The 25,785-nt window shown below is 43.9% G+C and overlaps 2 protein-coding genes across 2 annotated transcripts; both read left to right on the top strand.

Moving 5' to 3' along the window:
• The first annotated feature begins 854 nt into the window (after positions 1–854).
• On the top strand, positions 855–11,053 carry LOC144946505 (uncharacterized). Its single transcript, XM_078875441.1, has 7 exons — positions 855–932; positions 3,405–3,490; positions 3,695–3,794; positions 6,574–6,683; positions 8,423–8,478; positions 9,626–9,788; positions 10,235–11,053. The coding sequence occupies exons 3-7, from the start codon at positions 3,770–3,772 to the stop codon at positions 10,454–10,456; spliced, it is 576 nt and encodes a 191-aa protein (XP_078731567.1). The 5' UTR covers positions 855–932; positions 3,405–3,490; positions 3,695–3,769; the 3' UTR covers positions 10,457–11,053.
• A 3,842-nt stretch (positions 11,054–14,895) lies between these two features.
• On the top strand, positions 14,896–25,785 carry ENOPH1 (enolase-phosphatase 1). The gene is made up of 6 exons (XM_078875615.1): positions 14,896–15,064; positions 18,940–19,041; positions 20,675–20,865; positions 21,511–21,643; positions 22,267–22,390; positions 24,807–25,785. Exons 1-6 carry the CDS (start codon positions 14,969–14,971, stop codon positions 24,929–24,931), a joined length of 771 nt encoding a protein of 256 aa, XP_078731741.1. The 5' UTR covers positions 14,896–14,968; the 3' UTR covers positions 24,932–25,785.

Below are 25,785 nucleotides of genomic sequence, written 5' to 3'. Positions count from 1 at the left end.
TATCATCCACCATGCGCCAGTCATATTTGTCCCTCTGTTGGGCCTCCCCTAGGTCAATGCAGCCTTAAACGAGTACACAGTGCATTCTGTAAACAACTGCATCGCAGAGGCAGGCAAAGGTGGCCAGGCATGATGCTGGGCACACCACCCACCCCGTGTGCTGTCGCGGCATTAATAGACTCCAATGGCTGCTGTCTAGTACCCAGCTTTTGTCACAGTCCGTAGGTACTGACGAAGGGCATATGACACCCGAAAACATTGCAATTCATCTGAATTGTATATATTCACTGTCCCATGTGTCTGTTGGACCACTCACATTGCTGCCCTTTTCATCATTTCCTTGTCAATTCGACCACTTACTTCATACCCAGTAACTCTCAACTCTGAAACTGTACCCTTCTCGAGCTTTCTTCCCGGCTGATCACAAATTGTAGTGCTATAAGTCTTTTTACTTTCATTTGATCACCACTTTTAGATCTGCATTGTCGAAGGGACATAAAATCACTTTCGTATTTCTTGCAATTTAAATAAAAGACATGATACGAGCAAGAGATATGTGGTAGTTCACTACACTCTGAACCGGAGTTCAATCCCACTTTCCCAACCTGCACTGACCAGCGTGGTGAAGTCTACTGGACATCTGAAATACGTTCTGTTCACAAAGTGCCATGGGGTAGGGCTTCATCCAGCAGTGGATTGAAATAAGGGCTGCAAACAAGCATTGTTTTACTTACAGTAATCATTAAGAAGAAACAAATCAAAATCGCTTATCAACTGAAGTTTGTGGATATGTATTTGACTGTATATATGCTTTTGTTTGTGTTTTTACTTTCAGGTGAACCCAGAATCTGACCCAAACAACTTATACTATGGAAAGCAGTACATAATTTATAATCCAAGCCAGGATCCTGTACAGAACGGATCATGTCTGAGTAAGTTTGCCTCGTTTTGTGGTCCATTGCTCCACAATCTCGGTGTCCTGGGTTCAATTCCTGGCCCAGGCCAAACCCTGTCTGCGTGGCGCCAGGCGTATCGCTCACCGTATATTGCAACCGCACCATCATCTTTGTGTTCCCTCTGCATGGCTAACAACACTTTGATCAGCTGTTAGCCTATAGGCCTGTAGGCGACGGGGAATCTACAAAAAAGCCCGCTACTTGACTTCGTGCGGGCAGCGACCACGTGAGACCTGCTACTTAAAAAAAACAGCCCGCAAACGATATTCATCCATCGTTGTGGGCGTCTTGGCCACACTTATTTGGTACGAGAAGGGAATATTTTTTATTTTATTTTAGCATGTGCAGTCACTTACGTCAAGGCCCTCCTGGGGTGTCAGAAATGACTGAGCGTGTGTGTTGATGTGTGGCGGGCCAAAGGCATTTGAAAGTCCTGTTGTTTGGCTCTCGGTAAGGAAAATTTCCCCACCCATACTGCAAGGGTATTTTTGTCTCTGCCTGCCAGGAAAACGTCATTATTGGAGTCGATCTTAAAGCCGTGTTTGGGTTGCTGATGGCAGGATAGTCCGCTGCGTTGAGCTATAGGCACTGCTGTGAATGTAGCTGTTACCGCAAGGTAAAACGTACATTATGTTTATTTCCCCCAACAAACACATGCTCATATTGATAATTAATCCGATACAAAAAACATTCACGAGATAGTGCTTCGATGGGAACACACCCACCAACCACACAAAAGAGGTGTTACACGCATTTTGAGCAGCAGAGGATAGTGCAGAAAGATCAGTTGTCGTGCTGTAATTCCTTCACCAACCCGCACTGACCAGCGTGGTGAAATTACTCCCATCTCCTCGTCCTGTGGTGTATCGACAAAAGGGGCTGTACATTTGCTAAGTTGTACAGCGTGTGATTCACCATTCCGCTTGGCAATGCATGCAGATTTTTTGTTTGTTTTAAATGTAAAAAATTGCACAATACTGTCATGTAATGGAGTTATAGTATTTAAAGACCCAATTGACACAGGTGTTATTTTCCCACAGCTGGTGGGAGCGTGCGTTATGTAATGAATGTCAAACTCACGGAAATGGCAACAGATTTTACTGCGATGATGTCGCACCTATAAAACTGTGTTGCAACATGCATCACCAATTTTAATTAAATGTACGTACAGTTGTGTTTCGTATAGGTGAGGACAGGGGCTCAAGTCACACCTGGAAAACTGCGTGTGTCCTGCTAGTGAATAGTTTGCGGATAAGAGGCGTACTCATAATATAGGTTTTTGGGTCAGATCGCGTTATTTATAAATAAGAGGCGTACTCATAATATAGGTTTTTGGGTCAGATCGCGTTATTTATAAATGTGTCGTAACCCTCCACCACCCGACACGGCCAAACAGTAAAACATGTGTCACGTTTTTCAAAGGAGAAAATAATTCACTTCTTTAGCCCACCGGTTAGTGTTGAAGGGAGAATCAACAGCATTTTAAAATTTGAGTAGTATGACGTTTCTAAAGAAGTGAATTATTTTGTCCTTTGAAAAACGTGACACATTTTTTACTGTTTGGCACATTTATAAATAACGCGATCTGACCCGAAAACATATATTAAGAATAATATTGGTCGCGAAAGCCTACGTGTTAAAGCGGCGTACTGCTGTACTGTAATTATCCCAAATCGACGTGGCTACTGGCTACGGGCTCAGTCTGGAGCCTACTGCCCGTGCCCCGCTGCGTATTTAAAGGCTGTGTGGTCAGCGCAATCGGCATTTATATATGTCACCTGGATTTTTTGTCGAAATATTTTCGGGCATCCCTCCATGTCTTAACACGATGGGGGGGGGGGGGGTGTATGAAATGCTCACCTGAAGAGTGAATGGGTCCATACTCTTAGGTTTTTTCGGTAAAGTCACGTATGTAAAAAAATATTAAATTAAATAATAATAATAAATGAAATTAAATCACGACGTTTCGGAGGCAACACAAGTCTCCGTCTTCAGGTGGGACCGTCACAGCTAAATTTACTGTATCAAGTATCAAGTTGATACAGTAAATTTAGTTGATACAGTAAATTTAGCTGTGACGATCCCACCTGAAGACGGAGACTTGTGTTGCCTCCGAAACGTCGTGATTTAATTGATTTATTTTCATTTATTATTATTTTATTTTATGATTTTTTACCTACGTGACTTTACCGAAAAAAACTAAGAGTATGAATCCTTGCAGCCACGAAAGCTTCAAATCTAGAGTGAATGGGTCATTTACCAAAACGTCGCCAATTATTATATCCACATTCTCCGCTTTTTGAGGGGCAGCGTCGTTGATGAAAAGTGGCGTGTCTCCGTTATTTGTGCATGTACACTGCTGCCAGGCGCAGCACCGCCAATGTTTTTGTTTAAAATTGAAAATTAAACGAGACTTCGCTGGTGGCATTTTCTTTTGTTCTCTTGCAGTTTTCCGAAGAAACACCGAGTATGATTTGCACAGCAAAGAAAATGTTCGCTTTTGGCTGAATCTTAATGGAAACGCTGAAAATAAGGTAATACGATTGTTTATTTACACCACCGCCGCCACCCTATAATACAACTCCACTCCTCCTTTGTCCTGTTAAGCTGTAATATAAATAATGTATGCGATTGCCCGGTGTTTATAATGAACCATGTTTACCGCACATCGGCTCTTAAATAATAATAATAACTGTGGCGTGTGTGTCGACTTTGTGTTTTCTTCTGCTGCGGCACAGAAATTTCCAGACCTGGTGGCAGGCCTCCGCAAAAGCTTCCCGGACGTCAAGTTCACCCGCCGGCTCGTCAAGCTTATGGCTGTGCTGCTACGCACATATGGTGAGATACCACCTGTATTCTCCGGAGTTACCACCCACGACTATTGCAAATGTCTCCTCTACGGTCTGGTTAAGATAGCATTAACCATCACATGAACGCCGGTCATCCTTGCAGCGGCTTTTGGCTGACCATCGAACAAAGACGGCCACGGCATTGCGCGCTTTCAGACTCGCTTCTGCAACTATCCCTCAGAGGGAAGTGTATCTTTCTCTCCTGCTGCCCCCTTAGTCTACAACTTTCTTCCCCCAGACATCCACGCTATTGACCTCCTGCTCCATTCAGTCCAGGCTCAAGACTCGCCTTTATTCCTCGGCCTATGACTGACTCCTTCTCTCGATTAAATGAATATGCCTAATGTTTCAGTACAGCATCTTGAGATTTAGTTGCATTTAGATGATTTATAAATTCAAGTTATATTGTATTGTAAGTTACACATATGTATAAACAATAATAAGTGGAAAAATGGAACACGTACATCAATAACACTGTGAACCCGGCGACCGGAGCTCGATTCCCACTCATGGCCAACACCAGTGACGATTATCTAAACTAGTCCGGTGCCTCCCCTAGGTCGACTCAGCCTCAAATATGAGTATCTGGTGTGGTGTGTGAACATCGTCACTGGGGAGACAAAGGCGGGTGGGCGTGGTATTGGCCACCGACCCCCTCGTGTGCTGTGCGGGCCTTCATAGTTGCTCGCTAACAGCACTTGCCCTAACAGTCTGCTAAGGCTATACAGGGGATCTTTGTCTTTGTCTTGCCCCGCCAGAGATATTTCAAGTCCAGTTTGGCCGTTGTTCATGAAAAAGTTTCCCCACTCCTGGGTTCTTGTCATTTCTGAATTGTGACCGAAATTGAGTCAACATTTCCTCTGTTGCTTCACAAATCACTTGGCCACACCCAATTTTTTGGAAGTTTGCAGCGCTTCTTGTTTGTGAAAGTGTTGCGAAAACGCAGTTTGTTGTTGCCGTTACATTGAGTGTGTTGGGAAGGCGACGGACGATACAGTAGGTTCGGGAAATAAAAAAAAGTTAATCTAAAGAAGAAGTGAAAATGTTAAAGAGAAATAGATTACCGTTTGGTGGATGTTGCCGTGGAGAAATGGTTAGCACACTGCACTTTCAATACAGAGGTCGCCAGTGCAATCGTGCCTGGCGTGCCATTTTTAAACAATGGAGCAGGTATTCATCTTCTTGGTTCTTTCGGTAAAGTAATGTAGAAGGGAAATAATAAAATAATAAAAATAAAACATAATAAAATAATTTCAACGACGTTTCGGCCACAACGCAAGCAGCCGTCCTCAGGTGTACAACAGGTCTGTCGGAAAGACAGCGTCTGAATGAACACCACCAGGCTTGGCAACGTATATTTAAGCTGGGTTGGAGGGGGAAGAGCACCTTGACAAAGGAATTTGCATATCAAGAGGGATTTAGCATATTTTTGGGAAATGCTTTAAATCGAAATTTAATGGAGCAGTAATTCTAGATTTGAAGCTTTCGTGACTGCAAGGATTCATATTCTTAGGTTTTTTCAGTAAAGTCACGTAGGTAAAAACATTAAAATTAATGAAAGTAAAATAAAATAAAAATCACGACGTTTCGGAGGCAACACAAGTCTCCGTCATCAGGTGGAACCGTCACAGCCAGATTTGCTGCATCAAGTGAATATTAATATTAATTAATTAATATTAATGGAGCAGGTTTCTTAAACCCCCTTTCCACCTCCGTCCACGGAGCCGTAAAATTGGTTACGCCACGGTTAGTTGATGAGCATGTTGCAAGTAGTGGGGTTAAGTGTGAGTAGTGGCCAGAGTGGAGGAGTAGGCCAAAATATCCTCGAAAGGGTCTTTCAAGAGCTCCCTATAGCGGAGTCCATTCTGCCAGAAATTACATGAGCAGGTAATTACAGAGCTGCACTTTTACCTTTTTACAGTACAGGATATTGAATTATTGTACTTTACTTATGTCGACTATTGCCTTGGCATAGTTTAGCTACAAGGAAACTTTGGGGAAATGAGATGCAGATTTATGACATTTTGTAGTGTCTCATCGGCAATTATGAGGGGGTGAGGGGGGATGTTAGAATGCAATAATTATCGGTACTTTTCAAATTGGAAACTTCGGCTTGGACACGTGTCGACTTTCCCACTTTGAGAGTGATATCATGGGACTTTGAGGGGTTTTTTTAAAAATCTGCCCGTCATTTATAGTGCGTGCAGAGCATGAGTCAGAGCATACAGACGCTGTCATACCTCATGAGACACATCACTGAATGCCAAAGTCTAATTTCCATTACATTGTAGATGCAAATGTGGCATGTGTCATGCACAGGAACTTCGCTAGCTTTTATGATTTTTGGCAACTAGCCGTACACAATTTAGGCCTGCAGTGCACTGTGCATGCACAGCGCTTTTCCTCAACCCACTGCTGGATAAGGACCTCCCCTGGTCACGAGGGTTTATTTGACCACATTTCACCGCACGCGTCAGTGCCGGTGGGTGAATGAGAAGAGCATAGACGCGGCAGCACAGAAGCAGAGCACAACAATTGCTTTTGAAGCACTTTGTCTCCGTGCTGGCAGCATAACCCCGCAGCAGCCTGCAATGCACCTCCTCGCTTACACGGCGTGGTCACTCGTCATAGCCCTCCCTGGGCCCAAACCTGCTCGGTTTTCTGAGATCTCATGAGATTGGGCGAATTCCGTGTAGGCTCAATTGTATCGATCGGAGTAAAATAACTTTGTACTACAATCGAGATTTGTTTTGTTTTGTTTGTTTCAGAAGAGGACGGTTATCTCTCGATCTCCAGCTTCTGCAGGCTCGTCGGGTGGTTCGGTCCTTTGAACCGGTGTTCGGTTAACGGAAGGCAGACCTGCATTCTCCTAAAGAACGTGAGAGTAGTTTTTTGTTATTGCCCCTCACCCCACCCCCTAACATTATAATTCTTCGATGAGCCCGAATTGCGGGAGTGAAGCTGTGAGTCAGAACCGTTCCAAGTGATGTCATACTTAAATGAAGTGCAGTTTCATGATGTAATCGTGTAACGTGGCCTCTATTCCATTGACGATTATCTCAGGGTCACCAGGGTGGCGAGATGTTAAATTCATTGCCTGGTATAGAGGATTTTTATGGGTTCGATTGCAACCCTGACGCCTGTATACTTGGAGTTTGCATGTTTCCCCTGTGGTCGTGTGGATTTTTCTCCGGGTCCTCCGGTTTTCCCCTCCACATTTATTAACGTGCGTTTAGAGAATTTGGCTGCTATAAATGTCCACATAATAAGCCACTTCACTGGACTATTATTTGTGGCCAGATCGCTTCTGAAAAAGAGCTTTATAGCTCAGTGGGGATTACCTGGTAAATAAAACATAGTTAGGTTTTAGGTTAGAAACACTTTGCAGTGTGTCTTACACTGACTTGTGAACCAACGATCAACAAAAATAAAGGTAATTATACAGGGTGTTTAAAAAAGATGGACCTAATTTCAAAGCAGTATTTTTCACGATGGCAGCATGTTACAATTACACAAAAAGTTGTAAACGGTTTAATAAGTTACCAAGTTTTACTAACCATTTTATAAATGCTCTATGTGCCCTCCACCTGCTGGAGGGACAACATCTAGACGATAGTAGAATTCATCCCAAACACCTCTCAAAGTGTCTTCTTCCACTGAAGTCACCGCTGCTGTGATTCTGTTTTTGAGGTCATCCAGATTAGTCGCTAATGGTGGCACAAAAACACGGTGTTTTGTGCCACCATGCTCTTTGACATTGGCGGATCAATGCCAAAACGCCGTTGAAACGCACGCTGCACCGCAATTGCGGATTCAGTCTTGCTGAACTGCAGAACGCAAAACGCCTTGTGTTGCGGGGTCGCCATTTTGCGAATGACTGAGGCTAGGGGCTATTTGTGCGCTGGGAGAACAATTCTAGCGGTAATCATTTGAAACTCTATGCCCCGCCCTCTCTATGCCCCGCCCTCTCTATGCCCCGCCCTCTCTATGCCCCACCCTCTCTATGCCCCACCCTTTCTATGCCCCGCCCTTTCAAGTGGTATGAGTTTCATTCAAGGGCGGTTCGTGGTTGCAGAGATATAGCGATTTCAAATCGGGTCCATTTTTTTAAACACCCTGTAGTTATTTTTTTAATACGTAAAATCATAATTCTTCCACAGACACACCACTAAAAATGTTTATTATGATGCAGGATAAGCGGATTGAGAAACGTACAAACGAATGATGCAACAGTAATATGACTTGCTTACCCAGGAAGTCACACTGAAGCTCGAGAATACATTTCAGGAGGGTTCTTGCCAATGAATTATTTGTGTGTTTTTGAAGAAAACAATAAAGTCTGGAAAAACTCCGAAAAAAAAACCGTTCAAAGTGCACACAAATAGCCTATAAACCCGCTTGCTATATTACCTCTTACAGACACCATCACATTGCCCCTGTAAGTACCGTAAATAATCCACACACACACTGAAGTTGCTATCTATGTGTGATCTCCAGAGTTTCAGACCTTTATCGCAACCACGATCGGCTACGATAAGTTGTCTTTCTGCTTGCTCCTCAGGACCCTTGAAGAATGTGTCAATGTGCTCCGTGTGTGTCTCTCTCTCTCTGCCGCAGCTGGAGGCACTGTTTGAGAAGTCGATGCTCTCCAGCTGTCTGGGAGTGCCAGAGAGGTGAGCCCACATGCCCAGCACTCGCCGCGTCTCTGTAACAGGATCCGTACGTGCGCCAACCATGATGGAGAACTGTCCAGGGTGGAAACGTTGTGACTGTATAGTCAGCCTGGATAGTACTTGGATAGGTGGCCACCATGCAAAAGAAAGCGGTGTTATAGGCTGTGGCAGAGCCATGTTGAGGGCAGCAGTGTAGCAAAAGTGATTGATGTACTGGACTATGCTTCCACGTCTTTTTCTCGATGCCATCTTCCACCGGCACTGGCCAGTGCAGTGAGATTTAGTCAAATAAGCTGCACGATCCACACAGCTTGCGGAGGCCCTCATCCAACAGTAGCTTGAAAGAAGAAGGGCTGTACCGGAACATGTGCAACCATAGACCTCTCACCATTGTATGTATGTTGAACTTCTTTCGCACCGTACGTAGCCAACTGCGGTAATCGGTGGTGGGGGGGAAGGGCAATAAACTAAGCTCAAAACCATTCATGTGATTACCACCACCGTAAAAAATTGAAGATATCATGCACCCTATTCACAGTGTTATAAGACACACTATTTTCCCCTTTCCCCTCAAACCGAATTTGGTGGTGCGCCTCATAATTCGGTGAGCTGTATGTTGTACATGACACCAGATGTTCAGAACTTTATTAACACCTAGAGACATGTCTTACTTTCCAGAGCATTTTATAATCTGGAGAATAACCGAATATCATAGGTTGATGTTTTTGACAATGGCCCTTTTTCTGGGTGGTGACGTAGCCTAGCGGCAGAGCATTCACCCCTCGTCACAGAGTTTCACGGTTAAAAAATCCCGCGGCCGCCCTGATTATTACTGTGGGCGTCATAACCGTAGTAACAATGCTACGCGCCGCATGCTTCACCGTGGACTTTTAATGATCAGCTGATGTCATCCGGATCCCCTGTGTGTTGGCGTTAGGGTCCCAAATTTTCCACATTTGAGAATTGCCCGCAAATATACTCAGTTGGGATTATACATGACAATTATCGCCCCCTAGTGGCAGACTAATGCCCCAGGTCCCCTGTGTTCTCGCCTGATTGAACAAAATAAACTTGAAAACTGATGCAGACCTCGGCACGAGAACTTCGTAATAACGTAAGTTGGACCCTTCCTTCGCCTCTTTTACAGCTGGTTTGCAGGGCACATGACTCAAACGGAGGCATGGACGCTGCTCAAAGGGGCTGTTCCCGGGACTTTCCTCATCCGATTCTCCGAGTCGCAGGCCGAGAATGGGAGCTTCGCACTCTCCATCGCCACTGCCAATGGGGAACCGGAGAACGTCAACATACATGTGAGTCACAGTAGTAGGCCCCAGATGTCGCCCCTCGGTCATTAACTCAGCGAGTCATTTAGTTATACCCATTTGCTGGATCAGATACCCATGAATTTTAAAAGCATATATCTTAGAAATCCATGTTGTGTCTCTGAATTTTCCTATTGCCTATCCAGACCAATACAGTCCAGCAGCATTTGTTTAATAAAAATTATTGATCAGATTTGACCATCTGGTTCACATCACCAGAGTCAGGCTTGGCAAACAAATGCTGCTGGGTTACCAGACGTTGTTGGCTACAGCACTCCATCTAAGTAAGCTCTGCTAAGCTTAACTTTCGGCTCTATTTTAATCTACTACTGGACAAAGCCTCCTCCCACATTGTAACTGCACACAACCATAACGCCCGATTTGCGAGTGATTACCGAAAGCACCTGTCCACATGTGGTCATTTGACTCGGCAGGGCGACCCATGCACGGCGAGCCTCGGGAACCCGATGTTGAACCTGGCCCTGCGCTACGGCGGGGATGACGATAACTGCCGCTACCCGGACCTCCCCACGCTGGTGGCCACGCGGCTGAAAAAGCACCCATTCCACTTGGACCATGTGGAGCGCTGCATCTTGCCCTGCCCTCGTCTGCCGCTTGCCTACATCTTCAACATGCCAGCGGGCAACAATACATAGAGACGGTTCAGCGCGGACTTCTGTCTGAAACCTGATATTCTTTTTTGCTGTGGCCATGGCGGTGCATGCTATCGGCCAAAATATAGATTGCCCCGCGTAAAACGGGATAAGTCGTTGAGTGACTACATATGTGGCAGAATGCGTTTGCGTAAGGCTAGCGAATTTTTGCGAGGCTCAACTGGGACGTGCTGAACTGACAGCCCTTCCGTGCTTTGGTCAGTCCCACCCATTTTTACATAGCCATGCCCACGCGATGCAGTGCCCGTCTTTGTTAGATGGTTAGCTTGCGCAGGTGAGCTGCATGGAGCAGCGAGCGGTCTGTTTTCACAAGGGGCAGGAGAGTGGGTGAGACCACACACAGGTTGTGTGGTTTACTGGAGGTTTCAGCTGATTTTGATATGTAGATGCAGTATATATTATTTATTATTATTGTATTCTTATTTTTTTTACCTTAGTCTTGATGATGTCATTAACTTTAAGATATAATATACTCACAGGAAGGAAATATTTAACATTTTGGAATGTATTCTTGGTTCTTTCGGTAATCACGTAGAAGGGAAATAAAATAATAAACATAAAACAATACAATTCTCACGACGTTTCGATTGCAACACAAGCAATTATCACCTGTTTATCACCTGATGATGATTGCTTGTGTTGCAATCGAAACGTCGTGAGAATGTAATTTGTATTATTTTATTATTTCCCTTCTACGTGACTTTACCGAAAGAACCAAGAATATGAATCCCTGCAGTCACGAAAGCTTTAAATCAAAATTTTGGAATGTGTTTCCATTGCATAAAAATCCGTCAACTTAAACGTACAATAAATGTAATGTGCTATGAAATGTGTTTTTGTGATATTGTATTCATGGTATTATATATAATTTGCAATTATATTCCATTCAAAGAATAATGTCGCGTGGTAAAATATGGGTTTTCACCTCTTCTAAGACGTCTAGCCAGTGTGTGAAGAGGATGCGAAAAAAGCCTCTGAGAGCTTCCTGTCATGGGAGCTCCTTCTACCAGCAGTGGTGTTTGTAAACGATTGCAGGGCTGCACCTTTACCTTTAAAAATACCTTGAGATTGTGTTTACAGAAGATAGTACAGTATACAGTTCATAATAAAGTAATTTTTTTTATTTGGCGGGTCAACGACACATTTGTGAGGTGCCACAGTGGCGAGATGTTAACTACCTCGCCTGGTATACAGGAGGTTGTGGGTTTGATCCCGACCCTGACGCTTGCATGTTTGGAGTTTTGCATGCTCTCCCCGTGGTCGTGTACATTTCTATCCGGGCCCTACGGTTTTCCCCTCCACATTTAGAATCAACGGGCGTTTAGAGTATTTTGTCCGCTATAAATTTCTACATTGATAAGCCACTTCGTTGGGCTATCATTCGTGATGGTCAGGTCGCTCGTGAAAAATAGATAAACAGCTCAGTGGGCTTACCTGGTATTTTTTATATTTATGCGATCTAACCCCCCCTAAAAACAACCTTTATTGTGGATATTGATCGCGAAAGCCCACGTGTTAAACTGACAGTATTTGAGTGTGGCGATGGTGTAAAGACTGAGGTTTGACGGCCGCTTGGGGGCTCCGTGGCATATTGCTTTAATTTCTTTTTTTAACACAACATTGGTAGTGAATCGATGTATTTAAAATCGAATTGTGTCCCTTATTTCATTGACAACGTTATCGTGAAGCCGTTGGTAAACAGGAGCGGCGTAAAGAAGAGGACTTTGCGTATTGGGAATAAAGTTGACAACGTAGCTCCCAACTATGCAACAAGTTGAATGTGTACACAGCGAATTCCAAGCTCGTCGTAATGTGTTTACGTGACCCGTACAGCCACTAGAGGCACTACCATTAACCTTTATTATTTTTTAACTAATAGAATCTCGAATATCATTGCAACAATTCATTGTATCGCAGTTGGAGCGAATAACAGCTATCATCTTTACCACAGACCAGTGGCGGCTCCTGCAAAATCTCTCAGGGGGGGCAAATGTTTGGATGATTGATAAGGATAAGGTCCACCCATGCAATGGATAAATTAACAGCTTAAGCATGTAAAGGCAACTTCACTACTTTAATATTAATGAAAAATAAAGTGACTCTTACAATACATCTCCTTGTTTGTTTCTATACTCACTATTATTACACTGCTTACATCACATTACTCGCTTAATACACTGCTTACTTATACTGAAATTTTGCTCTTCTCTCTTTCAAAGTAGCAAAGTGATCAATTACTCTCTCATTGAAAGCAGGCATGTTCCTGACTAGTTCCCTCTATATGGAAAGCATAGACCGTGCATTCAGACGTTCCTGTCCCATTACATTTCTCAGGAATGTCTTGATTCTCTTTAAGGTTGAGAAACACCTCTCAGCTTCAGCAGTTGTCATGGGAGTGGTTATGAGGATGTTCAACAGAGCAACAGTCTCTGAAAAAGTATCCTGGAGGTTGTACTTCAGCAAAACCTGGTACAGCGCCAGTGAACCACAGCAGCCCTTGAATTCTGGACTCTCATAAATGAGAGACAGTTCAGTCTTCAGCTTCGTCTTATTTAACATAGGGTATGCCCTGACAGTGATGTTCAGAGCCTCAACAGGGAATGTATGGCCATGCTGTTGAAACATCTCTCCTTGTAGCAGCGTGGCACTTACAAGGTGGTCGGTAAAGGAGAACCTTTCTTTGGTGTGGACCAAGATTGTGTCGCAGACCTGACAAAATAAATACATTTATTTTAGTTATAAAATAAATTATTATAATATAAATATGGAGATACAAGGTTTCCATCCCGACAGCAACAATGTATCAGGCAGAATCCATATTTTATATCTCCATATTTTTTCTAAAATTAATGCTATTGGTCACCCTTTACATCTGTCAATGTGTTTTACAAATATTTAACCAATGAAAAGCATTAAAAGAGCTTGGAAATTATTTTGGGGAAAAAACAGGTTTTCTTTCGTTTCCTGAAAAGTAACAGTTTTGGACATACATGGCTTCCGTCTGACAGCGATGTTTGTTCCCACCAATCGCTGCACAAGTTAAGGATACGTATGATGACTTAAGCACATTAGTGCGAGCCCTCCCGGAACCCATAGAGAATGCATTGCAGTGCCTGCAGTTCGAAAAAAAACATCTTTGAATGTAAGTCTATGGGAACACTCTGGGCGATTCTCAGCCGGAGGGAAATCGCCCAAAAAGAGGCGGTACTCCACAGAACGTGACATGACGCTGATTGGACTATATCCAGAGGCACAGTGACAGCTAGCGTGACTCTGTGGTTGAATGAGATTGTGAATGTGATTGAAAAAGTCCCTTTCACACTTTGGTGGTGCGTCGCCCAATCGCCCTAATGAAGAAACCGCCCCTGCCACAGACAAGGTTTAGGTATTGTGCAGTAAAACGGTTATAAAGTTCAAACGGGAAACCACCAGATCTCTGTACAAATGAATTATTTCCGTCCACACGTGGATAATAATTCTGAGTACATATTCATGGCATCCTTAAACTACCGGCGTGCTGAAGTAGCAACATTGCACCTACTGCAGGCTGTATGTATTAACATGTATCAACATGTATGTATTATGCATGTTTAACATCTATGTACTAACACGTATGTTTAACATTTAGTCTGCAGCAGGTGCAATGTTGCTACTTCGGCACAGCGGTGTGTTGGAGAGTAAACCCACAACATTTTACAATTCGAGTCCGACGTTTCGATAGTGATTACAACCGCCGTCGACCGGCTTACAGTAAGGAATTGGCAAGTTTGGTTCACGTGACAAACCTTACTAAGTATGTGGTTGGGTGGTGTTGGGTTTAACGACACATTTATATTTATCAAGGCCGTAGCCATGGAGTCAACATTGGGGGGGGGGACCAAATCTTCCAGGGGGTCTGGGGGTCCCCCCCCAGAAAAGAAAATCGAAATCTAATTTCCTGCCTAAAATATAAAAAAAGTAATTAATACATAGAATGTGTATTTACTTATTTTGTACAATAATGTCTAATAGTGTATTGTATTACATTTCTGTTTTTCTTTTTTTACCTTTTCTTTTTTCATTGTATGTAATGGCAGAGATTAGGGACATATAAAGTATTGTACAACCATAACCACAATCACATAAAACAGAAATCTTTTTTATAGCAATATATTTGGGGTGGGACATTTTGAGCATATTTGAATATTGGGGGGGGGATGTGTGTCCCTCAAAATATATTATAATTACGGCCTTGATATCTATACCCCTTAATTACGGATACTATTGCTCGTTAAAAAAAAAAATCTATGAAATGCATTTGAAATAAAATCACCCCTCGCCTAATCGTGAAAGTGGACGAGTCCACGCCGGCCAGCAAAGGAACAGGAAAATAGTTTCCCCCCCTACCAGTGAGACCTACTTGGTACATCCCGACACGCCACGCTGTGAGCATCCCTCAACCACGTGGAAGGGAGTGGACGGTGGTGAACGAAAAGCGGTGGACGGTAACAAACGATGGAGGCTCCTTCTGATCGCTCGCTCATGGTGGACAATGTCCTGGTCCTTTTGCTGGACATCGAGGGCTGCACGACGCCCATCACTTTCGTGAAGGCGAGTCGGAGCGCGAAGCATCCTTCCGTGTTGTTGTTGTTTTGACGCGCGGAACCCGAAATATCAAGACCACCAACACCGCTGTGGATAGTAATAGGTTTTTACCCTTTCATCTGGTACAAAAACTGACACCTTTATACAAGGGGTCATGTTTGCAATAACCACAACACAAGCAAGTCAAAATGCAAACAAAAAGAAACAACTCTGATAATGATATGCACTGTCCTTTATCATTATAATATTTATTTTTGTTTGCATTTTGACTGCTTGTGTTGTGGTTATTGCAAACATGACCCCTTGTATAAAGGTGTCAGTTTTTGTACCAGATGAAAGGGTAAAAACCTATTACTATATTTTGCTACTGGTAAAGGAGGTCCCGTAGTGTAAACCGCTATGGATGTTATAGACATCATCAACCTCGTGGAGCTTAAGAAATCGTGATGATGATTGATGGTGGACGTGATGTGGATGGGATGTGTGGCACGTGCTTTGAATGGTGCGTGCGAAATGTACCATAATGTTTATTGTTTTGGTGCAACCCGGGCTGATGGGGGAAGGTACAGACAGAGTTCACTCTATAAACATTAAAGACAAGCCACAGTGGTGACTGGTGCGGTTGAAGAACATTCAATCAATGCTTTGGACCATGGAGTAAACAAAAACTGTGGAATGTTTCCTTCAGGTGAGGTAGACTAATAAATCTACACGAACTCTCGTCGCTAGCAGACCTTGGATATTGCCATTTAGCTCCCGAACATATAACCGTACGCAAGAATACAACATCACTCCTTAATTGATAATGCTTAGGATTATAATTGTTATATATTGCTCAAAACATTAAGAACGCGTATTATAAATCACAAACCCGCACTAACTGGTCAATGGTCAAACAACCCCAATGGCCATAACTACGTGGGAGGCCTCATCAGTGGCGGCTCCTGCAAAATCTCTCAGGGGGGGCAAATGTCTGGATGATTGATAAGGATAAGGTCCACCCATGCAATGGATAAATTAACAGCTTAAGCATGTAAAGGCAACTTCACTTCTTTAATATTAATGAAAAATAAAGTGACTCTTACAATACATCTTGTTTGTTTCTATACTCACTATTAAAACAAACCACTCAAGTTTATTTTATTAAAGATTCCACTAGGTGGCAACAAATTATATTGTTGGATGAAACGTGCTTACGTATGATGACGTAAGCACGTATGATGACGTAAGCACGTTAGGGCGAGCCCTCCCGGAAGCCATAGAGAATGCATTGCAGCGCCCCCGTTCGAAAAAAACCATCTTTGAATGTAAGTCTATGGGACCACTCGGGGCCATTCTCAGCTGGAGGGAAATCGCCCAAAAAGAGGCGGTACTCCACAGAACGTAGCATGACGCTGATTGGACTATATCCAGAGGCACAGTGACGGCTAGCGTGACTCTGTGGTTGAATGACATTGGTGGTGCGTCGCCCAATCGCCCTAATGAAGAAACCGCCCCTGGGCCTCATCCAACAGTGTATTGACAATGGGATGTGAACTAAGAAGTAATGATTTTCTCTCAATCAGGAATCAAAAGGCAATTGTTACCACTGAGATCCTGGGTTTGAATGCGGATTCCAGCCGCTCCCTGATAAAAGCCGGATTCTCAAGTCAAATGACGGCACTAAAAAACACATTCCTGCGGAGGGAGCTGGTAGGAACGTTGGGTTGCTCGGTCAATGGCCAGGGTCAACGGCGGCGTGGTTTATTCCGCAAATATGCCCGACTGTGAGGGCGGGCACAAGCCGGCGTGAGTAGGTTATACGTTGAGTTTTATAAGGGCACCACGGGGTGACCAGCTCCACCCCACCCAGCCCCTCCCCTCCCAGCCCCACCCAGCCTCTCCCCACCCAGCCCCTCCCCACCCTCCCCACTCAGCCCCTCCCCACCAAGCCCCTCCCTGCACGACGAACGGACACAATAATCCCCTGTGGGCTGGTGTAACCAGGAGGTTCCTACCAGTACAATGTTGTTGCCATACGAAAGAAGAAGACTGTAAACGTGCTCTGTCAATTAGGCCAGAGGTGGGATTCAAACGGCCAAAGCCTTTAAAAGTGTGTTTCATTGAAGAATTGGCAAGTTCACATTTATGTAAGGCAATTGTAAAAACTGACGTGGAAGTGCACCTTTCCAGTATCCTGATTAAGGAAGGCCTTCAAGACCATCACTTAAATTATTGCATTCGACCAATGCTTAAACAGTAGACCTACAGCCTAATGGATTTGCATCGTACACGTAAACAACGTTTCGCCTCCAATAGGACCCCATGGTTTCGACTAACGTTGACATTCTGATTCACGGTAACGTCCATAATACAGGTTTTTGTTGGGTTAGATCGCGTAAAAATAGAAATGTGTCGTTAAACCCGCCACCACCCGACACAGCCTATTAGTAAGGTTTGTCACGTAAACGAAAATGCCAATCCATTACTAGTTCAGCAACACCAGTGTGTTGGAGAGAAAATTCACAACATTTAGAATCAGAGCACGACGTTTGGCCAGTAATTAACAACCGGCATCATCAGGCTGTAGCCAGATTTGCCAGATCGGTAACGAATTGGCATGTTCCGTTTACGTGACAAACCTTACAAATTGGCTGTGTCAGATGGTGGCGGGTTTAACGACACGTATATTTACCCAAAATCAACCCTATGTTATGGATGATATTGGTCGCTAAAGCCCCTACTACGTGTTAAAGTCACGGTAACGTATTTACGTTCTGCAACTGCGGTCGCCAATTTCGACCAATCCGAGCGCTCGTAGGTGTGGCTGAGCGTGTCCGTAGCCAATCAGCGACGTCCATTTGTGAGCTTTGTTTATTTTTTTATTTAAAGCTTTGTTGATGTTGCGTTTTCTGTTTCGTCAGTGGAAACAAGACGGCTGTCTTTGCAGACTCGGCGATTTTTTGTTGTTATCTTTTAACTTATAAGTGCCTTCTATTTACGGTTATTTCGGTCAGCAGTAGTTTTCGCGGAACGGATTAAAAACGTTAATCGAGGGACTGACTTCAAACGCAAACTCGCAATGAGTCGACCTCGCGCTGGAAGTGTGCGGTGTGTAAACATCGCCACTGGGGAGACAAAGGCGGCCGGGCGTGGCGCTGACCACTCAGTCTGTGCAGGCGACACGGGGGATCGTTGTGTGTGTATGTATGTGTCTTTGTGTGTGTCTTTGTGTGTGTCGTTGTGTGTGTGTGTCTTTGTGTGTGTCTTTGTGTCTGTCTTTGTGTGTGTGTGTCTTTGTGTGCCTTTGTGCCCCGTGTGTGTGCAATTGTGGTGACTCCGTTTCCTCTTCCGACTACGAGCGAGCATCAGGACTCAAGTGAAAATAAGTGTTTTTCTATTTATGTTACTTTATTTTTTGTTATGTTTTATTTACCATACAGTATTTTTTACTGTGTTATATGCAAATGTATATTTATTTATGACAATGCTTGACTTTTTGTTAAACCCTATAACACATTTCATAACACTGACCTATGGGCATTTAAATAGAGTGCATTGTTGTGTTCCGACTTACGAACAATTCGACTTTTGAAACGGGTCTCTGGAACGAATTCGATTCGTAACCCGAGGACTGCCCATAATTGGAAATCCAGTCAATGGCAAATATAGCAAATGTTCTTGCAGCTGCCATATTCCCATATTTGCCACATAAATATTCAAATACCTCGTCGAGTATTAATGTAGGTAATTTAAATAGTAAACCAATAATTACATGGTTTTTCATGAAACTTAAGAATATTTCTCGGCAAATCCTAACACCCCAGCCAATTTCAGGGAAAAGTTTGTGTGTGAAGATGACAATGTCTGTAATTAAACACAGGTCACGTGTGTGTTCGCAGGATGTGCTGTTTCCATACATAAAGGAGCATGTGCACGACTACCTGACAGAACACTGGGAGGAAGAAGAATGCCAGGCTGATGTGCAACTGCTAAGACAACAGGTAGCAACATCGCATGCACAGTAGGTTTCAAATCATGATGTCCTGAGATCAGATACCTGCCACGGTCAATTCTGTTAATCGTCCCTCAGAGATAAGTGAAATTAGTAAGAGCAAGGCTGCACAACTTTGTTTTCAGAATCAGAAGTTTGTTTCTCGAAATGGAGCCCCTTGAGCTAAGAAGCTTCTTTTTCAAGGGCGACTCAGTCGACGGACAACGTCAAAGTATTCCACAATTACAGATTAAAAAAGAAACGTCATAGAAGTCTTGGAAAACCAGTGGTGATTGTGGCTGTGCTGTAGAGCCACTCTCCATGACATGAGAACATTCTATTTCCACTTAACCGCTTATGGTAATACGTGTTGAACATGTGAACACAGAGGATTGCATGTTGACAAAAGTACCAAAATGAAAAAAAAACATACAAAACATAACAATGTCAACACATTAATTAGTTTGACATTTATACTTCACTATACCGCAAAAATTGTCAGGTTGATCCTGTTATAAAAATATGCATTGATTAAAAATGCACTTTGACAGCAGGCTGTAAACAATATATTTCTATGCACATTACACTTGTATATTATGGTTTTAGTGTGCCCAGTGATTGCTTAGTGAAATGATAGAACCTCGACTGTCATAACAAATTTGGGCTGGAGCTTAAATATACAAAAAGGTCCTCGATATACGTCGGGGTTAACGAAACGATGTATAACGGGGACTTTCACCCCATAGGAATACATGTTAATAGGCAGATATAGTGACCATAGGAGTGTAAACATTGCCTATGCGATGCAAAGCAGGGGCAGTTTCTCCCGTAAGAAACAATGGAATAAGGTAGGGATAAGGACCGTAACTTAGGGAAATGTCTTTCATGCCAAGCAACCAAAATACATATTTACATGCAAAATACGTACTTTACATGGATGTACAACACAATATACACATTTATAACCAATTCGAAGTTCAAGAACCTTTAAACGGCATTTATACTTATCAAATAATTAAAAACATTTTTTATAAGTCTTTCGAAGCAACCCAGTACACTTTAAAACTTGTTTTAATAAAAGACGTATTTTCGTGATATTTTAGTGTAAAGCACAGCATCTTAAACAGGATTTGTAAAAAAAATGACGTTACCTATATTCATGATGATCTTTAGTAGTGAATGAGTTGTGTTGAAGGGTTGCGGCGATATTTTGCCAAAATATCTAAAATATCCGATTACAATGCACACTCAGTACGCACACGAGAGAACACGATGGGACTGAGAAGATGACGAGTTGTACAGTACTTAAACACCCCCCCCCCTTTTCCAGAGCTGAGTTTAGCTGAGCAGAGTCGAAAACGATAATCGTCACTGGTGTTGGCCGTGAGCGGGAATTGAAGTAGGGTCACCGGGCTCGTAGTGCGCTAACCGCTAAACACCCACGCACAATGTTATCAACTCAGCTCAGCTTGAACTGAGTTCAAAACGACCTATATGCGGGGAAATTTGACATTGTGTTCCTCCAAAAGTCGGCGACGTGAGTGCGAAACAACATCGAGACGACGTATATTGGGGGCCCCCCCCCCTTTGTACCACCGTTCAGGAAACAGCTGACGGGCGGCGGCTGCTTTTCATGATTTCAGGCGGAGGCCGACACGCAGCTTCCGGGTGCCGTGGCCATTCCGTGTGATGGCGCGGCGAAGCAGGCGGTACTGGATGCCGCCGTGGCAAGCGTGCTCTGGCAGATGGCCGCTGACCGAAAGACTACGGCTCTCAAGCAGCTGCAGGGACACATGTGGCGGGCTGCGTACGCCTGCGGGGAGGTGAAGGGAGAGTAAGCATCTCCTCGCCGCAGCCCACCGATTGTTTTTCGCGTTGTGCCGCGCGTTTGGTATGACGTTCGACATTTTGCTCCACGTGCTGGGCGCTGATCCAGCACGTTGGAGCGAAATAGTCGGACATCGTGACGATAAAAATGCGGTACAACCTGAAAAACGCATCGGAGAAAAATATACAGCACAACTGCAAAAAGCTACGTTAGTACTGTCTTCTGTCACTGCTTTGTCATATCTTTGTGCAGTCATCATGCTCTTACTTGCAGCTCTGCTGCCCCCTCTTGTCTGGAACAACCCGCTGCATTCAGCATTAAATTCCTTTCCCCTTGCCTGCCGATTCTCTCGCCATGTTCAAGTCCAGGGTCGAGACTTTTCTCTTCTCATCTGTCTATAATTGTCTATCCCATGAGCTGTTTTGACACCTTTCCATGCTGTTGTTGCCTACTCTCGAGCCCTCCAGAGCCTCTGCATGGTCGCCTATTTGTACGGTGTCTAAGAGATACATTTATTTGCTTTATACTAATCTATCTTGACACATGGGTTCGTGGCAAACATGTTCAGTGCACCTTGCAATAAATCCACATTGTATTAGAAATGTTGCGATGTCACTCCACGGAGTTGCGTTGCTGCTGCTGCTGCTGCAGGGTGTATGCCGACGTTGTGCCGGCTCTGCGAGCGTGGAGGGCAGCCGGGAAGCGTGTGTACATCTACTCGTCAGGAAGCGTGGAGGCGCAAAAGCTTCTGTTTGGCCACACAACAGACGGAAGCATCTTGGAGGTAGAGATCAAACTGGCTGAGCGAGGCACCAACATCTTCTTGGTTCTTTCGGTAAAGTCACGTAGAAGGGAAATAATAAAATTATAAAAATAAAACATAATAAAATTATTCGGCCTTACTATGTTTAATTTTTATTATTTTATTATTTCTCTTCTACGTGACTTTACCGAAAGAACCAAGACGATGAATCCCTGCAGTCACGAAAGCTTTAAATCGAGAGGCACCAACAATCGAGCAGCCGGAACTGAGGCCGGCGATAGTAAACGTTTCAAAATATGCTGCTGTCAGCAGAGCTAGCGCATTGACTCGGCCAGAGTTTTGAGCATCCTTATACAGGAAATGCCCCGCAGCTGTGAAAGTAGGCAAGTATGTCACCATTATACCATTGCTGCTTTGGACTTCCGGAGCTATGTACAAACTGGACTATGTGTCACCAAAATGGATTATTTAACTCTCCCCACATTTTCTTACTTAGAACATTTCGCTTGGTTTTGTCTGGTACTCAAAACTAAGAACTAAAACATGCTGGGAATAGTTACCAGATAAAATGGTCCCATCAAGCAGACCGGCTGTCTCCCGGGACACGGATTTACATGTGAGCCTGCGTGTGTATTGTGGTGCAGCTTCTTGACGGTCACTTTGACACCAAAATCGGCACAAAAGTGGAGGCGGCGAGTTACAAGCAGATCTCAGCTGCCGTTGGCTGCCCAGCGAGCAGCATCCTCTTTCTTACGGACATCACCAAAGGTTTGTTATGCTTTGAGACGGATGTCTGCCAAGTGGCGCATGCAATAAACACACGATGTTTTCCCACATCCAAATGAGTAGCCGCATACGAGTGAATTCAAACTGCATACGTATAGTGAATTTTGGGTAGAAATAGGTTAGCTGCATATATGCAACACCGCACAAACCGAACCCACATTAAGTGAGGGAAACCTGTATAGTGGTTCATTCGTGAGCACTCCCACTAAGTCTGCAACAGCATACGCGCCCAGAGAAATGGCCATAATAATACTTACCAATAGCATTATTCAAGCTAATAGCATCCCATAATGCTGTACATTAATTATACATGACGACCAAATCCCATATACAACCACTACCAATCAAAATCAAAATGAATAAACATAAAGGAATGCCACCAAAAGAAAAATCACAAACAACAAAAAAGTTATCACAATAAAGAAGTTAGTCCATAAGGTCACATCCCAGACCATAATCCCAAATTCACAAAGCTGCACACAGGACTTGCAATCCAGAAGTCACCAGTCCAATCTCAAGACCTGCTGGCAGTTGAAACAATAGTGTATGTTTCTCAAACCCCCCCCTCGCCTTTTTGTCCACCTAGCAATAATATAAATTGTTACACCACAGTTACTCGATTGGCAGGTAGCATATGGCGGGGTATAGTTTGACTACTCCCACTTCTTCCAAGACACCTGGCCAGCGTGAAAGAGTTGGCCAAAATACCCTCCGGAGGGGCTCACTAGAGCTCCCTTGTGGTGAAGGCCCTTCTGCCAGCATTGGCGCAAATAAGTAATTGCAGCCCTGCACTTTTACCTTTTATACAGGATGTATTTTCTGTATTACAACACCATGCTAAAAACGCGAATGGTGAAATCGTTGCGGTTAGCCCTTGCATTTGTACATGCACGGCCCGTTTGTCAATCTTCTGCCGAAGAGAGTTCCTCGTTTGCCCATGCCATACGGGTCTTTGTTTTTTTTTTACCTTGCTGGTTTATGTGGTTTGGTGAAGGCCGGCAGCGGTAGATGTGGGAGCATAGCACAGCACAATACCGAACAATACAATCGTACCTCCGATTAGCAAGGTTGGCTACGTACGGTGCGAAAGAAGTTCAACATACATACAAGTATAGTAGTCTCTCGGTTAACGTTTTTAATCCGTTCCACAAAAACTACTGTTAACCGAAATAACTGTTAATATAATTCAATTCTAAGTTGCAAAATATGTGAAAATCACTGAGTCTGCAAGAGAGTTGTTTCCACTGCCAATACAGAAAACGCAATGTCAACAAAGCCAGTCAAGTTCTAAATGCTCATGGACAGCATGCTCAGCCCACTTACGGGCACTCCGGCCGAAATTGGCGCCCTCGTGCAGAACGTAAACGTACCGTGAATCAGAATGATAACGTTAGTCGAAACCTCATGGGACCTCCTTTGCCAGTACCAAAATATGAGAAGGTTTTTACCCTTTTTAGTTGAAACCGATGGGTCTTATGGGAGGCGAAACGTTAACCGAAAAACCGTTAACCGATGTCACTGTTAAACGAGGGACTACTATAATAGAGGTTTTTTTGGGTTAGATCGCGTAAATATATAAATGTATTGTTAACAGACTTCTCACAAATCTGGCTGTCGCCTGATGAAGCTGGTTGTAATTACTGGCAAAACGTCGTACTCGGAGTGTAAATGTTGTGGCTTGGCTCTCCAACACACCGGTGTGTTGTACTAGTGACAAATTGGCATGTTTTGTTCACGTGACAACCCTTGTTGGCTGTGTCGGGTGGTGGTGGGTTTTAACGACACATATATTTACGCGATCTAACCCAAAAAAAAACTCTTATGGATGATATTGTTCGCGAAGGCCTACGTGTTAAACCGAAGCTACTGTACATCAAATGTTGCTGTATTGCCCTCTTGTGGCCACATTGTCCCGGAGCAGCTTGTATACCACTAACGCTGCAGTTCCTGCGTTTTATTTGTTTTTAAGCTACAGTATGATGGCACATTTTTCACTCGGCGGTGTAGGTGGATATGTGAAAAGCTCAGCTGTGAGAACGTCAATAGAAGATCAGTTACACCACCGTACACACATAAGTTACTGAACAATAATTAAGTGAAAACTGCACTTTGAATGCATTACTTTACGTGAAATGGTCAGAATTTTGAACAGCTATGTGATATGAAGAGGAGTCATTGCCAGAAACATTGTCTGTTACATAGTATGTATGTTTAATTTTAAAGCCACGTTGTTATTGATATTTTCTTTTTGAAATGTACAGAATTAGTTACACCTCTATGCATAAATACCGCTCTGAGGGATGGGGGGGGGGTATTGTGAGCGATGAATTGGTCAGGACAGATATGCGATGTTGAACTGTGTCACGATGCAAAACCTTTGTCCATTCTGGCGTTTCAGAAGCGGCTGCGGCTGAGGAGGCAGGCATACGAACAATGGTGGTGGAGAGACCGGGCAACACGGAGCTTACCGCTGACGAGAGGAAGCGATTTCAGACCACAAGCACATTTTCCCTTTTGCACTAAAGTGATGCATGCCTTGGATTGAAAATTGCTGTCACGATCCCCACCCAAACCCCAGAAATACTGGGATGTTTAAATGTACAGATCAAACTTGACGCGCATAACCATTAGGTGCTTTTGTATGTTGTAATTTACAAAGCCTAAGCTTTGTAAATTACAACGTAGTTGCTACGTGTGAACATTTGAACCTTATGGCGGTACCCCGGCTCTCGCATAATGTCCGTGATGCAGTCATTTTCAGTCTGTTGATGGTCGGCGATGCTGCAATCGACTCATCTCGACGAGCTGTACACGATGCACCACTACGGTCCGTACGAGTGTTCAGGGTTTCAGCGCAATCGTCCTCGCTCCGTTTCGACATGGCGGAGTAGCACTGATTTCGGATTGATTGGTACCCGAGTCGCGGAGTTAAGTACACCCCTGGAAAAAATAGTCCCAGCAATAAAATATTTAATTGCCTCGGCCATTTTGTATTATTTGGTACCCCGGGGTACCGCCTTAAGGATCATTTGTGCGTTACCCCGCCATGCATATGGGTTTTCGCTGATTACTTTGGTGTTCATGCACAAAACCAAACACTTGGGTGAAAGGCGCAGCTCTTGCAATGTCTTGCTCATGCTACTGTTGGTGGGCCTCCGCTAAAAGGAGCTGTTAATGCACCCCACTGGAGGGTATTTTGTGCTACTCTTGTAGACTGTCAGATGTACATACTTTACCTCATCACTCGTGACCAGCAGATTGACTTGATGTCCTGTACCCATTTGTGGTGCTGGGTGGACAAGAGGCGTGAGGTTTTAAGAAACGTTCTCATTGTTTTCAACTGCCATTCCAGGAAATTGTACCAGCGGCCTCCATTG

Source organism: Lampetra fluviatilis, chromosome 41 (assembly GCF_964198595.1).
Source record: "Lampetra fluviatilis chromosome 41, kcLamFluv1.1, whole genome shotgun sequence".
In the NCBI taxonomy this organism is placed as follows: Eukaryota; Metazoa; Chordata; class Hyperoartia; order Petromyzontiformes; family Petromyzontidae; genus Lampetra; species Lampetra fluviatilis.
This window is presented reverse-complemented; position numbering and strand designations above follow the sequence as displayed.